The 14,877-nt window shown below is 45.8% G+C and overlaps 4 protein-coding genes across 9 annotated transcripts, besides 1 other annotated feature; 2 read left to right on the top strand and 2 right to left on the bottom strand.

Moving 5' to 3' along the window:
* Positions 1-202: 202 nt before the first annotated feature.
* On the bottom strand, positions 203-7,383 carry koi (klaroid). 6 transcript variants are annotated; one of them, NM_001273809.1, is made up of 7 exons: positions 7,227-7,383; positions 6,319-6,500; positions 5,286-5,621; positions 4,649-5,229; positions 1,843-3,342; positions 1,673-1,785; positions 203-1,609 (listed from the first exon to the last, which is right to left on the bottom strand). In NM_001273809.1, exons 2-7 carry the CDS (start codon positions 6,471-6,473, stop codon positions 1,397-1,399), a joined length of 2,898 nt encoding a protein of 965 aa, NP_001260738.1. In that variant the 5' UTR covers positions 6,474-6,500; positions 7,227-7,383; the 3' UTR covers positions 203-1,396. The 6 variants fall into 6 exon arrangements, with proteins under 6 accessions (NP_001260738.1, NP_001260739.1, NP_610240.4 ...); NM_001273810.1 differs by lacking the exon at positions 7,227-7,383 and having other exon boundaries at positions 6,319-6,614; NM_136396.4 differs by lacking the exons at positions 6,319-6,500; positions 7,227-7,383 and adding an exon at positions 5,708-5,870.
* A 488-nt stretch (positions 7,384-7,871) lies between these two features.
* Positions 7,872-8,391, top strand: ubl (ubiquitin like). Its single transcript, NM_136395.4, has 3 exons — positions 7,872-8,003; positions 8,063-8,201; positions 8,267-8,391. Exons 1-3 carry the CDS (start codon positions 7,965-7,967, stop codon positions 8,308-8,310), a joined length of 222 nt encoding a protein of 73 aa, NP_610239.1. The 5' UTR covers positions 7,872-7,964; the 3' UTR covers positions 8,311-8,391.
* Positions 8,392-8,635: 244 nt separating this feature from the next.
* CG15237 (uncharacterized protein) lies at positions 8,636-9,358 on the top strand. The gene is made up of 3 exons (NM_136394.4): positions 8,636-8,832; positions 8,891-8,978; positions 9,046-9,358. The coding sequence occupies exons 1-3, from the start codon at positions 8,704-8,706 to the stop codon at positions 9,183-9,185; spliced, it is 357 nt and encodes a 118-aa protein (NP_610238.2). The 5' UTR covers positions 8,636-8,703; the 3' UTR covers positions 9,186-9,358.
* Positions 9,230-10,776, bottom strand: SdhB (Succinate dehydrogenase, subunit B (iron-sulfur)). Its single transcript, NM_057753.5, has 3 exons — positions 10,585-10,776; positions 9,876-10,312; positions 9,230-9,819 (listed from the first exon to the last, which is right to left on the bottom strand). The coding sequence occupies exons 1-3, from the start codon at positions 10,645-10,647 to the stop codon at positions 9,426-9,428; spliced, it is 894 nt and encodes a 297-aa protein (NP_477101.1). The 5' UTR covers positions 10,648-10,776; the 3' UTR covers positions 9,230-9,425.
* A 561-nt stretch (positions 10,777-11,337) lies between these two features.
* Positions 11,338-11,392: a mobile genetic element.
* Positions 11,393-14,877: the final 3,485 nt, after the last annotated feature.

The following is a 14,877-nucleotide window of genomic DNA, read 5'->3' as shown; positions in this document are numbered from 1 at the left end:
AAATGGACATTTTCTACACACTATCTAAATGTATTGTAGATAGCAAAGGATACAAGCAAATGATTTTGAACTGAGCATCCTTTTTTCCCAATCCTTCGCTGGCGTCCAGAAATAACTAATTACAGAAGCCGGATAGCAAAGGTTAATTACTTCCCATGGCTTTGACAGCCATTTTTTCGCCTGCCTTTTGATTAAGAAAACGTTTTTTCACAGCAATGTGTTTATTGTTAAAAATGGTGAAAAACCTTAATGAACGCAGGAAGTAGATACAAACTTAGCCAATTAAGTAAACTTATAGAAACAAGAGAAAACTATATTTTTAATTATCAACTATTTTTGGGTTCACTCTTTAGACATATTACGTATACGACAAGTAAGGAAAACTTGAAATAGATTGTTTCATTGGGAGGGATGCAGGCAGCTTTTATTCGATCGAGTTATTCAGTGAGTTTCAATTTTATTTGTCACTATTTTAGAGGTGTGAATTCAAATCGCTATCGCATTTATAAGGAATTTGCAAGTTTTCATGGTAAAACATTTTAGCTTAGATATAGCTTAAACTATACATTTCCAGCAAGTGTGTGGCTTAGACAAACTATGACTATTACCTTCAAAACGCTTTTAAACATGGCAAACATGGTAAAAGATATGCAAGTTATCCAACCCGAAAACATAGCACCCTACCCCAGTTTATAAACAAATTTCACATTTCAATCTCGGCGGCATTTCCTTTGTCTTTGTTTTTGTCATTGCCTTTGCCAGCACTTAGGTACCCGATAAGATAGATAACAAAACTTAAAGTAAACACAGCTTCCGCTTGGAGACCAGGCCATGATCAACTTCTCGTCTCAATCAGCATAAAGCTTTGATTCTAAACATAATTGAACGTTAAAGAAGTTTCTAAAGAAAAGCTTCTGGCCGAGGAAGATTGGATTAGGATAAAGTTAGAAGATCAGTCTGATTCAGGACAAGATCATTTTTTTGACGCCGAGATTGGAATTTGAAATTTGTTTATAAACTGGGGTATAGTGCTACGTTTACGGGTTGGAAACTTGCATACGTAAGTAGAGTAGACTTAAAGGAACGATGATTGATTTCAGGGAAATAACTAAATACTAATAAATATTATAGTACTTATAGGGACTCTAGTCCTGACTTAAATAATATGCTATGTACAAGTTAACCTTAATGTGATTTAAACACTTCAAATCTACGATATGATACAAAACACTTACAATCTATATAGCCTTACTTTTTACATAGTTCGCATTGTTGAAAGCGGCTGGGCTCCGTTGATCCACATCTCGCAGTGATATATTGTTTAGTTTCCTTTTTAAGGCACAGACATTATGTACACCTGGCAGTACTTAGGTCACTAGAAGAGATTTGAACAGATTTATGTGGCCGGCGGCTTGCCGTGCACGCGAAACCGGTAGAGGCATGTATAGGTGGGATGGCCATGGTTCGTCTCGATCCGCAGTTCGACGATCTCGTACGGCCGTTTGATGTCCAGGTTTTGAACGGCAAAGTACTGGAGGGAAGCACCATTGTCCTCAAACTGGTAATCGCCGAACAATACGGGTTCCTGGTCCTTCTCCTGCTCCAAGCCCTGAGTTGATGGATAAGTCGTATTAGAAATGCACCACTTCCTTTCACCCTTAGTCAAACTTACCCAGACAGTGAAGTTGCGAGGAGCTGATTCTATTCTTCCTGTGGGGGATAGACTCTTCGGTATGTGCTCTAGGGTGAATCCAGTGACGTACACCAACGAGTTGAGCTTTAGCACTGTGGGAAGAAAACTATAAGGACTGTTTTAGCAATTACTATTTACCCGCGACTTGCCTAGAAATCCGGGAAACCCTTGGAATGCCCAGCATTCCCCTGGCTGCACATTGGGTGAAATGGCGACCCGCGGCGTGTTGGTGGGATACCAGAGTGGAATTCCAAACACCGATATCTGGGCTGACTTTGTCTGGTAGCTCTCAGTGCAACGCGTGGAAAGGATTTGGCCGCCCGCCGACTCCAGGGCGAAGTCCACCAGGCCCGTCTTGTCGGCATCGTAAATAGCTAGCACCGTCTTGACTATCTGGCGCACCTCCTCTTCGCGGATATGGCCCTTCAACGCTTTGGTGCTCTCGTTATGCTTGGCCTCCACAACCAGAAGAATCTCCCGTTTGAGTCGTTGGCTAATGTCGCTCATCAGCAGGATGCTCGAACGCTCAATCTCGTCGCGAATGTTGTTATTGGTGCGCTTGTTCAGCTCTAGCAGCTGCTGCTCCAGGTAGTCCTTGGCCACAAACATGCTGCGTACCCAGGTCTGCAGATCGAAGTCATCCAATTGGCCAGCGGAACCGCCAGCGGTGGATTGCTTAAAGCCCAGAATTTCGACAAGGGATAGCTTGATCTGCTTGTTGAGAAGAGCAAACTGCGAGTCGTTAAGCGCAGACAGTTTGTTTTCTATTTCAGCCAGCAACCCGTGGAAGCGCCTATCCTGGGAAAGTTCGTGCTGCTGTATGCGTTCCAGCAAATCCTCTTGGCCGAGCTTCAGATTGCTGATTGATTGGTGCAGATCGGCGTTCTCCGCTTGCTTGTCAGAGAGAGCCAACTTAATGAAGGCGATTTCCCTGTTCAGACGCTCAATTTGGACTTCTGCATCTGAGGAACCGGAACTCTCCTTTGGCTCGAGCTCTCCCACCCGAAGACTTATTCGAGCATCTACAAAGTCTGCCAATGCTGGCGCAGCAAGAATACGCTCCAGCAGGGATGCAAAGTCTATCCTGTCCAATTGAATGGTGTAGTGCGATTCGTGGAGGTGAACCTCTGCTTTAATTAGCTTGGTTATCTCCTCTAAGTTAGCTTGTGATAGTTTCGCTCCATCTTGCCAACCGCCTGAGCTTTGCAGCTCCAGTTTCAGTTTTATGGCCAGATCAGACAAATCCTTTTCGCTTAGCTCCGTTTTGTACATAATCTGCTTGAGGTTTTCCTTCATCAGCTTAACAAAGAGTTCAATCTGTTGCGGTGCGAGCTCCTTGGAATGCTGCTGCATTTTCAGCTCGACCAACTGCTGCACGTAGCTGTTTACATGGTTTAAGATATTTTCGTATTCCTCGGCAGTCAAGGCTTTCTGGATGTTCTGTTCAATGCTGGCCATGTTTACCTTAATGGCCTCGGCTTCCCGCTGGGGACTCCTGACGGTGGGCACTTCCATCCAACTTTTCAAGGTGGCTCCAGCATTTGAAAATCGACTACGTAGGGAGCCGAAAATAGATAGTGGCAGCGGCAACAGTGCTTCCGCACGCTGAACGTAAGCACTACGTTGATCCTCCTGCAAGAGCAACCATCCTGGGGAAGGAGAAAATTAAACATAGCACTATTAGTTGGCAATCCTTCTACATTTACAGTCCCTACCAACTTCAATTATCAACCGGACTGAGGTAACAGGGAACTCGTTTTTGGGGTTATTCCAACACAAATGCAGAAGGATAGAGTTCGATTCTGGCCAACTAATATTGCTTTGTTTACATCTTACTTACCATTTAGCGAACTTCCAACAAATGGCAAATAAAACAAACAACTCTTCTTTGTACTTGATGTTTCATATGAAATTGTTTGCGATTTATTTTTGTATAGACTATTACAAAGCAAACAGTGCACAAATTACAATTAAACGTTGTTTAACAACAAGTAAGATTTAGTTAGGGCACTAACCCAGACGGATAACGGCCCTAATTGTTGGACAAGAATGAAGTTAACGATTACGAAAGTTTTACAATTTGAACAGCGGCGAGCTCTATCCTTCTCCCATCAGCCTGTGATGTTGCATTTTGTTGGGAATTGTGTCGGTTAGTATGGTGGGGTATGAGAGGTGGGTTTGCCTATGAAGTGGGTAAATGACGGGACGAAAAACTATAAAGTAAGTGCGCAAAACTGCGGGTCAAGCAGACGGACAAAAAACGGATCAAATGCTTTATTTTGTACTCATATTGTTCATAAAGAAAGTTTCTCATATTTGTCTAAGTGCAAGGGGCGTTGCACCCAACCAGATCACTAAATCTGGTAGCTGTAGCCTGCCCATTGCAGATGTTCCCTACACACGCTCATAATAGACTTTATCATCGCCCTGAAATAACTGACGACCCTTGTTGACCACGTTCTGACCGATGGTTCTCAAGTACAAAACGTAGTCGTCGGCCCAATCGCGAACGCGGACCGCATGCTCGGCGGCCTGAGAGCGTAGCGATTCGAACTGCTCCTGGTTCAGGTAGTCTTTCACATCGATTTTGGGCAACTCAGGTAGGGTGAATGTGTATTCGGACAGGGATTTGGGTGGGAAAGTTTCATTGGGGTGTATGTAATAGAACAGACCTGCAAAGGCAAAGCAAATTAGGCGTTTAACCTTGGCAGACGGTGAATGGAAAATAAAATATGTCATCACATGGCCACTTAAATCTGATCCGCGGGATTTTACTAACAAATTATCGATGGCGTCACGCGACTGCCAACGACCAGACGAGTTTATAAATACAACGACTGGAGGTGATCTATATGCATGTAGTATGAATTCTCGAACCGGTACAAGGTCACGGCACACGCTCTAACATATTTTACTTTACATCAAAAATCGGACGGTGCTTTAAATCCTACTCACCCGACAGCAGCAGCAAGGGCAACAAAATCAGCAGAAATATGAGGAAGCGCTTTTTCGACTTGTTTTCCGCATCCGAGGATCGCAGCAACCACGTGTCCAAACTCAGCACCGATCCGATGAAAACATACAGGTAGCGCAGCAAACTTGCAAGTCCTCCTCCGATGGTCTGTACTATTTTCCACCAAAGTCCAACTTGTTGACTCTGCTGGCGCTTAGCGTGGTAGTTTTGATAGGCAGTCGTCTCCGTGGCCGAGAGATTGGTCACCCGACTCCACACGGTGGTAATGCTGCTAACAACCAGTTGGATGAGGCGGATAAGCCACCAGCTCTGCTTTTGCTGCCCAAATGTGGCGTCCAGTTCATCTGCGGAGTCATAGTTAACCTGCTGGGTATACTTGGACTGGTAGCGGCGGCGGATGAACTCCTCTTGCGCAGGGTTCTGCTGGACCATGTAGTTGACTCGATCGTTATGGTTCTCTAGGCTCTTTCTGGACATATTGGGCATGGCCACAATTCCTGGCGCCAACTGGCGTCGGTGAGGGGACAGTTCTGAGTAGGTATAGTCCGTCTTGGGAGTTTTGCTGCAAAATAGCATCATTAGTATACTGTTTAAAATGTGTAGAAATGATTCACTCACTTCCAGTATTCACCAGCATCCCTGTACTCGATGTAGGCCAGATAATCGCTGACATTTCCCGAGCTGAGGTTACCGTTCGATTGGTTTAGCTTTTCCTGGGCGGAATTCAGCGTGTTTTGTGTGGTCTCCAGCTGGCTTCTGTTCCGCGGTGTCGATGTGGCGCCGCCGGATCGCTTGGTGAGAATCGACGTGACTGTGGCCGTGATCGAGTTCTGTTTGCGTTTGGCATCCGGAGTCATGTCGTCGCTCGAATAGTCCGAGGTCAGCTGGGCGAACGCTTTTGCCCGGGTTTTCTTACTGATACTCGACTCCACTATATGCTCCTCTATTATCGTTCTGCAGAGAAGAGGTAAGATTTGGGAAAAATATTTCAGTAAGTCCGTGATAACGTGCTCGGAATCGTTTGAAACGACGAGTACAACGTATCAAAACAAAAACACAAAAATATGCTTATAACCGCCGCTGGCCTTCAGCGCAAACGACTGTTAGCCCACCCCAGCATGCTCGATTTAGAGGCTAAAACGTGAAAACGATTTCTGACGGCCGACGTTGGACTCCGAATGTCGTCATCGAGTCTTGAAGACTGATCATCAGACCGACCAGGCGCTCTCGAAATAGGCGCCAAAAACTAACGAAGCTCGACCAGATGCTGCACCCTGTATGCGGCTTTGCCTTCGTTTTCTACCCGCTTCGAAATTCAAATTCGCGGCGAGCGTGAATAACAAAAAGGTGACGTCATGGCGGCAGCACACGGCATACAAACATACAGTCGCTATGGATGTGTCTTACTACAGTCCAACTTGCTTACTGAAACCAATGGTCAGTATAGAAAAAGGTGACTCAGGACCAAATAGGAAATAATTATAGAGTTTAAACTGAATTCTCCTAATTCTCAAAATGAAATTGACTCGAACTCCGTAAACATATTGTATGCTTACAATTTTACTACTTATAAGGGCTAAAAATAATGTTATGGGTTCGCGATAAAGGGCTTCGTCCGTAGGCCTATTTCGGGAGTATCCCAGATACTTACTGCACATTGGGGGCCGCCGATTTCCTTTTGAGGTGGTGCACATGCCCCTCCTCTCCGGCGTGCTCACAGTTCTCATGGTCGCAGCTCGATCTCAGGAAGGGGGTCTTGGAACGCGACCGCCGACGCGTTTCTATCTGGTATGTATTTTCGCTCATGATTAGATTCCCTCCAGTGCTCGGGCCCTGCGAAGACACAAATAATTAACATGGGCAACGATTTATTTGGAGTAAACATTAAAACCAGTCTGTGTGTGTGTGCGTGTGCGTGTGTGTGCGTGCTAGGCGTGGGTTGTTTACAATTGGGCAGCTGGAAAACATTCGGTCTCTTCACTTCAATGCTCGAGTGCTTTCCGAAGCGAGCTTTCCCCGCCACATTAATGCCGCATTATGCAATGCAATGCGTGTGGAAATGAGCGCAGTGCCCGGTTTTTAATTAGAATGCATTGGGGAGGTAGGTAAGTAGGCAGGCCGCAAAGACCGCGTCTAAAAATAGGGCGGAGCATTTCGGATCGCGAATTGCTGCCAGTGACCGTGGGGATCCATTGGTGTTGGGCCACATAGCCGAAAACGACGCCCGCCCGGCCTTTCGCGCACAGATATCGGACTCCAGGGAGCGGGGTAGGGATGTAGACGCTACAGGGTGCTCCGGCGGACCACGCCATCCACAAACAACGCGCGATAATCAATACAATGGCTTACTGCCCAAAATGAGTTCGCAGCACAGGCGCAAATATTCGTTGATTCCGTGATTCGGTGAAATGGAAACCCAAACAAGTTTTCCACAGCTGCGTCATAGCGTACATATATGTACATATGTATGTACGTGAATGTAAAAATGAGGCACGCACGCACACAAACAAAAACTCCGCACAGTGCTTTCGGCAGTTTGCCCGCAAATATGTGACATACTTAGTAATATTTCTTGTACTGCCGTACTAATGAATTCCTCCGTTGAATAGCTGGATATGAATTTTGTTTGCAAGCGCCGCGACCGTTTTAAAAATAGCCTCCACCGTCACGACGGCAAAATCACGTCTATTCCGAGCGGCGAAAAAATTCGAATGAACGGGGAAGACACATCGATTATTCTAGCAATCATCGATGTTTCGCCGCCTATCGATTGTTCACATGGATTATTAAAGGGAACGTTGAGAAACGGAATTTGTTTTCATTAACCAAGAGAAATAATGGGTCAAGAATAAAAAATTTAATTTTTACACTTTTATCTTTTGTTCAACAAAGAAAAATAATTTGAATGAGGTGTGCAAATATGCAAACATACATTATTTTTCTATTAACGCCGAAACATTCGACTTCTGGCTTGATAACTAAGAAGAAGACTGAAATTTAAATATAAATTTGTTAACAAATATTATCGTTTTACAAGGATGTGATAGATTTGCGTCATGACAAGCAATTGAGCTTTCTAAGTATACTTTCAGACTTCTGATATCTTTAACTTCGACTTTCTATATGATTGTTATTTAAACATATTTAAAATTAAATAAAATATCGATAGCATTGCGGACAATTAGCGATCCCTCAAACCACTCGGTATTCGGTAAAGGGTATTTGACAACCCTAAGCAATAATACCACAACAAATCAAGAATTTATTGTTGTGATTTGTCTAGCAAAGCCATAAAATATGATAGAAATAACGTGTAACGATCGTCTTGGCAAGAAGGTAAGCAGCTAAGTACCCAAGGCAACTGCAAGCATCGTTAACCAACGATTAACCCACAGGTGCGCGTCAAGTGCAACCCGGACGACACGATTGGGGACCTCAAGAAACTAATCGCGGCACAAACGGGCACAAAGCACGAGAAGATTGTCCTGAAGAAGTGGTACACAATCTTCAAGGACCCGATTCGCCTATCTGACTGTAAGCCCTTGTTTAGTGTCCTTGTAACGCCTTGCTTTACCCGCATTTCTTTTTCGCTTTCTTAGATGAAATTCACGATGGCATGAATCTGGAACTTTACTACCAATAAAACTGCAAGGGAATACCGTTCCTGTGTCTAGTTTGTCCAATTTTTATAGCTTCTTTAATAAATAAAAAGATTTTGAATAATATATATTATTCGTTTTGGTTATGTTCTGATTCTTAAGGTCAATTTGTAATAGTGAAGATATATATTTTTGAGTAAGCTGTATTAAGCCCTTGGTTATCGGACTTCCCTTGACAATAACAAAATACATAGTTAGATTGATGAATTACAATTACAATTAATATTGTAATTTGCGTTTAATGCGCCCCTACGACTACGCCCCTGTAAAATTGGTATTATTTACAGCGTATGTTGCGGCGTTGCCAGATCGCATCAAAGGCTTCCAGAGAAAGAACAACAAATATTGAAAACAGCGCATTCAAGATTCCGTCGAAAATGTCAATGATTCCATTCTTTCCCACGCTCAAAGTCTCCGTGGCCAATCGCTACTGGTTGGACATGGCTCCTGCCTCCGTAAACGAAGAATCGCAGACGCGGCGTTATGAGGATGAAAGGAGCAACTGGGTGAGTTCTCTCCAGACACCGCTTTCTGTATAAATTGTTATAAACTTAAACCGTACAGCGAGAGTCCCTTAAGACGGCCGGCACAGATCTGCAGCCGCTGGGCAAAATGCTCACCATACCCGGAATTGAGACCGACGACGAGGATGGTGAGTACGGCAGGACACTGCATTCGGATTACCATTATCGTTTTTACGTCCAATTGCCCTTGTGCAGCCAACGACGACAGCGAGGACACGGACAGTCACGATGAGGAGGATGACGAGACCAACGACCGCGTCATCCCGGTAACCCAGGACTTTTACTCCGCCGACGACATTCAGATGAACGACGAGACCTCACCCACAGCCCCCTAAATGAATGGGAGTGCCCTGATTGCCCATCACAATGTCGCCCGGCTGGTGGATACACAATTATTTATTTTCGCGTCTTGTTCCCTTTACAAACTGTAATAACAAGTGTCGGATACTTTAGGCTTAAATAAATTATAACATAGTAAGCATGTTGGCTGGAGGAGTCTCCAATACACATTTTCGGAGGCTTAGCTCACTGGTTAAGGACAGCAGGGGACGAACTGGGAGTAGAGGACTTGGGCCCTACTTGTGCAGCGCCGCCGTCTCCAGCTTCGGAGCCGGCTTGGAGGCCAGGCCCGAGAGCAGCTTCTTGATCTCGGCGATGGCACGGCCGGGATTGAGCCCCTTGGGGCAGGTGCGCGTGCAGTTCATGATCGTGTGGCACCGGTAGACGCTGAAGGGGTCCTTCAACTTGTTCAGACGCTCGGCGGAGTTCTCGTCACGCGAGTCGATGATCCAGCGGTAGGCCTGCATCAGCACGGCGGGGCCCAGGTACTTCTCGGCGTTCCACCAGTACGAGGGGCACGAGGTGGAGCAGCAGGCGCACAGGATGCACTCGTACAGGCCGTCCAACTTGGAGCGATCCTCGACGGACTGCAGGTACTGGGCCTTGCCCTTCTTCTCGCCCGCTTCGTTCCTGCAAAGGGCGTGGTATTAGTAACGTTCCAGCTCGTAGGGATTGCTCCCACTCACTTGCGCTGCAGCCAGGGCTGGATGTTGCGGTACTGCTCGTAGAAGTTGTTCATGTCCGGGACCAGGTCGCGCACCACGTACATATGGGGCAGCGGGTACACCTTCAGCGACTTGGAGGTGTTGATGTCGATCTTGCTGATGCAGGCCAGCGTGTTGGTGCCGCCGATGTTCATGGCGCAGGAGCCGCAGATGCCCTCGCGACAGGAGCGCCTAAAGGTGAGCGTGGGGTCCATCTCGTTCTTGATCTTGATCAGCGCGTCCAGCACCATGGGGCCGCACTCGCGCAGGTCCACCTCGTAGGTCTGCATGTACGGCTTCTCGCCGGCGTTGTCCGGGTTCCAGCGGTAGATCTCGAACTTCTTGATCTGCGGCTCCTGGGCCTCCTTGGGCTGCGCCTGCTGCTCCAGCTGGGCGGTGCCATTGCTGATGGCGCGCATCTGCAAGTTCGGAGAATCACGCCATTACCCATTTTATCCAATTCAGGTGCCGCTGAAAAAAAGGTTTACATAACAGCCTCTGCCAGTTGGCAGTTCCCCCAATTACGGAGTGCATTTCGCGTGCTTATCTGTGGCGTTTCTATCCCGGACCCCCTACTTCCCCACTTCCACCTTATATAATTGCACTACACAAAAGCCGCCTGCGCCCCCGCCCCACCACGCCCCTGAAATCTTGGCCAGAAGAGCCCTGGGCCACCGCGCACTCCACTCACCTGGTTCCTGGCCACCAGGGATCCCACGCGGCTCAGGATCTGTCTCGCCTCGGTCGCCAACATTTTCGTTGCGGTTTGTGCTGCAATTGAAACGGCACTGCGTTTGCAATTATCGATTTGCTGAGAGCAAATTTAATGTTTTTCTTATTTGCGTACAAAAAGTTGCACGAAACTGAGGGTGCAGTGTGGCCGTGGCGGCTTCGAGTGTTGGGGAACGCACTAAAATATACCATGCGCGCACTGGTCACACAGCCTGTAACGTATTTGCACCTTTGAATTTAATTTCTATTTAAACTAGGAAAACACTTGTTTGATAAAACTAACAAATTATTATAACAATTAATTATTATTATTATGCTACAGCTTCTTCCGAAAGTAAGTTAAAACAATAAACATTGTTGGAGTTGGCTTAATCGTGCCTAATCACTTTGTATAAAAATCAACTTAACCACAATATGATTATATTCCCAACATAAGGTACTAAGACTTAAAAATAATCGAATGATTTCAGTGAAATAATGGCCAGTCAGTAAAGTTGATGTTAGAACATACTATAACGGTAAGAGGGTTTTCATAGGGTACTAGATTCTCTAAAAAGTATACAGGTAGAAGGAATCGTCTCCTTAGGAAGGATATCTAGCCGTGCTCCGCACGAACGTTGAGTTATTGCTAATGCTTAAAAGTTAAACAGGTAGATTTTACCTACTTCACTAATTATCTTTGCGATTTCTATACATATGCCGAAAAATATCACTGAGTAACGGGTATCTGATAGCCGGTGAACTCGACTATAACATTGTCTTTGTTTTTTTTTTATGATTTTAATGGCTATATTGTTCTGGCATTGGAGAAATTCTGCCCTGGCGGGTACTTCGCGAGATCGTGGGCCAACTATTATGCAAAACTTTTTAAATGGCGTTTGGCAAGTCCTGAGACAGCAGCACGCCGCCTTTGTCAATTGTTCAGTGACCTTTTGTTGTTGGGAAAAGTTTGCGGGCTCTTCCGCACCGCCCAGCCTCGCCCCTTTGTCATTCGCACCTAGAAATGGAAAGCCCAGGTGAAGTGAAAGGCAAGTGGGTCTGCAGTTCGTTTTATGAGCCGATGCCTGCGAAGAAAGCGGTGGAAAAAACTTTTTCAATGTTAGAGCAAACACTGGCAGCCACTAAAGTTGCCACCGAAGGCTGGATTCCGGCCACAACTTCTTGTCCGCCTATTAAAAGCAAATAAAAACAATGAGCGCGAAACTTAAATAAAACCGTTCGAGGGAAGTGAAAAGAAGGATTTCATTTGTGTACTCGACCGAGCACAAAGCGGCGAAAGTGAGGTCATAAAAGAGTCCTTGGATACATCTCTCTGGAACACTGAGAGAAAACACACTGAAGTTCGAAATGGCACAAGTATGTTTCAAAGTAACACCTAGCGTGTTCGAATTATTGATAGCAAACAGCCATAAGATAATTCCTCTCTGTGCATTCAATGGCCTGTTTTGATTTCCATTTAAGATCTACTAATGCAAATGCAAATGTCTGGGGAAAGTTGGATAATTAATCAAGCTTGCTTCCCAACTGTTGCCTACTTTTGCGAGACGAGACGAGACGAGACGAGAAAGATGGCCGGAATCAATGGGGCCAGCAATGGCTCAGCCCACAAGCGAATGGCTTATGGGCCAAATGGGCGTATACTTGATAAAGTTCCACATCCTCAGCTCGTTTTCCGCTCTTTAACTTTAACGTTAACTTTATTTGCGTGTGCCATTTTCGGAGTGACGCAAACCCGGCAGATACACACCGCATTTGTTTGCTTTAAATCTTTATTTTGGGGCCCTGGCCGAACTTGCAGTCACTCAATGATTTCAGCTCAAGTGCGGAAAAATGATCGATTTGTTGATACACCAACCATTTGTTTGCCATTCGTGGCGTTGTCCGAGTTCGTGTGTGCAACAGCGATTGAATAACTTCGCTAACAATAGACGCAGGCCGCACAAAAATAGCCCATTTATTCGCACATTTGTCTGGCTACAAGTCTGTATTGCCTGCCGTGGATGTGATATGGCATGGTGTGGTATGGGGTGGTATGAGTATCATGGTTGGTGTGTGTATCCGCGCTAACTGTGCGACAATATTGTCAAAGTTTTGTGTATTAAACCGGCATTCATAGTACGTCATTTCCCCGGGGTGCCATAAAAAATAGACATCCACTCCGGCGAAGTGCGGCAGACGCGTCCACGTCCCATGTAATCCAATGCGTGTGCGTTGGAGCGGGGAGGGGGAACCACTTGACGCACTTCTGTTACATGTTCCAATGAATTATTTATGGACAAATCCCCGCCAAAAAAAACATCGGAGGGCGCTCGTAACGACACTTGACACCCAAAACGCCCTTAAAATAGCCGGAAATCAATGAAAATTACCTCGTATTGGCCACAATTGGGCAAAAATACGATAACAAGCGATATTAAATGTCTATGGCTATGGATAACCTGATTAGAAAACGATACATCAATTTAATTTGCTCAATAGTTCCCGAATTATATAATTAATTTGATTCAATTAAAATTGAAAGACAGTAAAGAGAGGTTTTTCAACTTTATGGACCTCCAGTGAGTGTAAAATCTTTTCGTTTGATATAATTTGAGCTTGTGTTACCGCTCTTCTTTTCCTGAATGCGGAATATTTTAAAGCTTCAGCGTCGGTGAGGCAGGCAGAGCCTGAGAATTGAAGCACCTGCCTGCGAAATAAAAACGAGGATATACAAAGTCCTGTCGCCTTCGGCAGTCCAACGCAGTCCGGCTGCATTTTCGCTGGGGAAATGCTTGATGGACGCTTTTTAATTTAAACCAACTCCGGGGCTGTTGTAATGCGAGAAAGGTGCAGCAAAACAGCCGGGAAAGTCGAGTTGCCGGTAAAACTATTTATCAACCTGATGGCGACACTGCCGTCGACGGCAACAAAGATGTCACGCGGCTCAGGCGTCTCGGCCAAATTATCAAAAGCGCATCAAACGCGCCAGTTCGAGAGGGTAGCCCCATTGTCGCAGCTCCTTTTTCTGGTCCTTCAGGCACGCACAGGACGATATCTCCGATGGCGGCACGTAGCTCCTCCTGCTGCCGCCGACACTGTTGTTCCAGGGCTACGACATAAACTGAGCCGTCGTCCGCAGAAGAAGATTCACAAAATCAAGTTGGGGCGGTCCAATACCGAAGGTGGGGCCAGCCAAATGTTCTGGGAATCGACACAAGGATGTGTGCGAATAAAATGAATCAACTTAAGAGGTCATATTACAGATAGCGATGATGGCGTAGGGCGAAGTGTGTTAAGTTGTATGCGTATTAAAACATGAAGTCTCTTTCCATTAACAAGTGTTTCCTATCAAAAGTGTTTGTATTCCGTGCTGCCAGCTACTGTTAGGTATTCATTATCCATTGGAAAGGAGCCATCAACTTTCTAAGCCGGGATTATCGACGATAAACCTTATATCTGGGTTGGCACAACTAATTATTTTGTGATATGTTGCGTTGTTTTCGTCCTTGATGAGCATCTCCGAGTGATCGTTAATAATTCAAACTTATTTACCTGCGTTTGTGAGCAAGTGAGTCGAAACTGGGTCAAAGATAATAGCCTTGGACGCCTCGATGCTGCGTATTTGCGATGGACAAACAACTCGGAATTCTGGGCAATATTTGTGCGCCTAATGGCCGCCGGGCTGCCTTGATTAACTAGGCAAACAAAACGGCCAGCCCACGCCGAATGCGATATTTGCACGGTATTTGTTTATGGGCCCGGGAACTGGCTAATCAAACAGCCTAGGAGGTGGGCGGTAGCTGGGAGGGCCAAGGACGTTGTGGCGTCTTGCAAATGATGTTAATGCGATTTTCATGCGATAAGCTTCGCATTAGCGCAATAAGCCACAAATAATCAGGCGTCTGACAGCACCGGCGTCACACCTGGACGCGATCCGCAATCAGATTCCAGTCGCAAAGGAGCCCAGAAGAAGCCAGAAAACTTAACTCCCTGCTAGATGGCGTTAATGCGGCAGCTCCTCCCGGATTGGCCATCCACAAGCAACTGAGCAAAAGGCGAATCCTGTTTATTAACTTCCCGGACAGCTTGCTTAAACTGCCGGAGTGCTTATGCAAATGTATGTAAAGTGTTGTAGTCGCCAGCAAAGCGGAGCCAAGGCAAACCCTCCAAATGAAGTGAGAAAATAAAATTAAAACTTACACACTCAGTTTCAACGCCTTTTCTATCCCATCCCCATGGCATCCCCAAGCCCCATGCCACACCATTCAGCTGC

This window comes from Drosophila melanogaster, chromosome 2R (assembly GCF_000001215.4).
Source record: "Drosophila melanogaster chromosome 2R".
Taxonomy (NCBI): domain Eukaryota; kingdom Metazoa; phylum Arthropoda; class Insecta; order Diptera; family Drosophilidae; genus Drosophila; species Drosophila melanogaster.
This window is presented reverse-complemented; position numbering and strand designations above follow the sequence as displayed.

Bases quoted from the DNA above. Each gene is read 5' to 3' on its own strand.
- ubl (NM_136395.4), top strand. From the start codon at position 7,965: ATGATAGAAATAACGTGTAACGATCGTCTTGGCAAGAAG. The intron at 8,004-8,062 runs GTAAGCAGCTAA...ATTAACCCACAG, and splicing joins ACGATCGTCTTGGCAAGAAG to GTGCGCGTCAAGTGCAACCC. The intron at 8,202-8,266 runs GTAAGCCCTTGT...TCGCTTTCTTAG, and splicing joins CCCGATTCGCCTATCTGACT to ATGAAATTCACGATGGCATG.
- CG15237 (NM_136394.4), top strand. From the start codon at position 8,704: ATGTCAATGATTCCATTCTTTCCCACGCTCAAAGTCTCCGTGGCCAAT. The intron at 8,833-8,890 runs GTGAGTTCTCTC...TAAACCGTACAG, and splicing joins AGGATGAAAGGAGCAACTGG to CGAGAGTCCCTTAAGACGGC. The intron at 8,979-9,045 runs GTGAGTACGGCA...GCCCTTGTGCAG, and splicing joins TGAGACCGACGACGAGGATG to CCAACGACGACAGCGAGGAC.
- SdhB (NM_057753.5), bottom strand. From the start codon at position 10,647: ATGTTGGCGACCGAGGCGAGACAGATCCTGAGCCGCGTGGGATCCCTG. The intron at 10,313-10,584 runs GTGAGTGGAGTG...CCGAACTTGCAG, and splicing joins CCCTGGTGGCCAGGAACCAG to ATGCGCGCCATCAGCAATGG. The intron at 9,820-9,875 runs GTGAGTGGGAGC...CGCCCTTTGCAG, and splicing joins CAGCCCTGGCTGCAGCGCAA to GAACGAAGCGGGCGAGAAGA.
- koi (NM_001273809.1), bottom strand. From the start codon at position 6,473: ATGAGCGAAAATACATACCAGATAGAAACGCGTCGGCGGTCGCGTTCC. The intron at 5,622-6,318 runs GTAAGTATCTGG...TCTTCTCTGCAG, and splicing joins TCGGCGGCCCCCAATGTGCA to AACGATAATAGAGGAGCATA. The intron at 1,610-1,672 runs GTAAGTTTGACT...CCATCAACTCAG, and splicing joins CTCGCAACTTCACTGTCTGG to GGCTTGGAGCAGGAGAAGGA.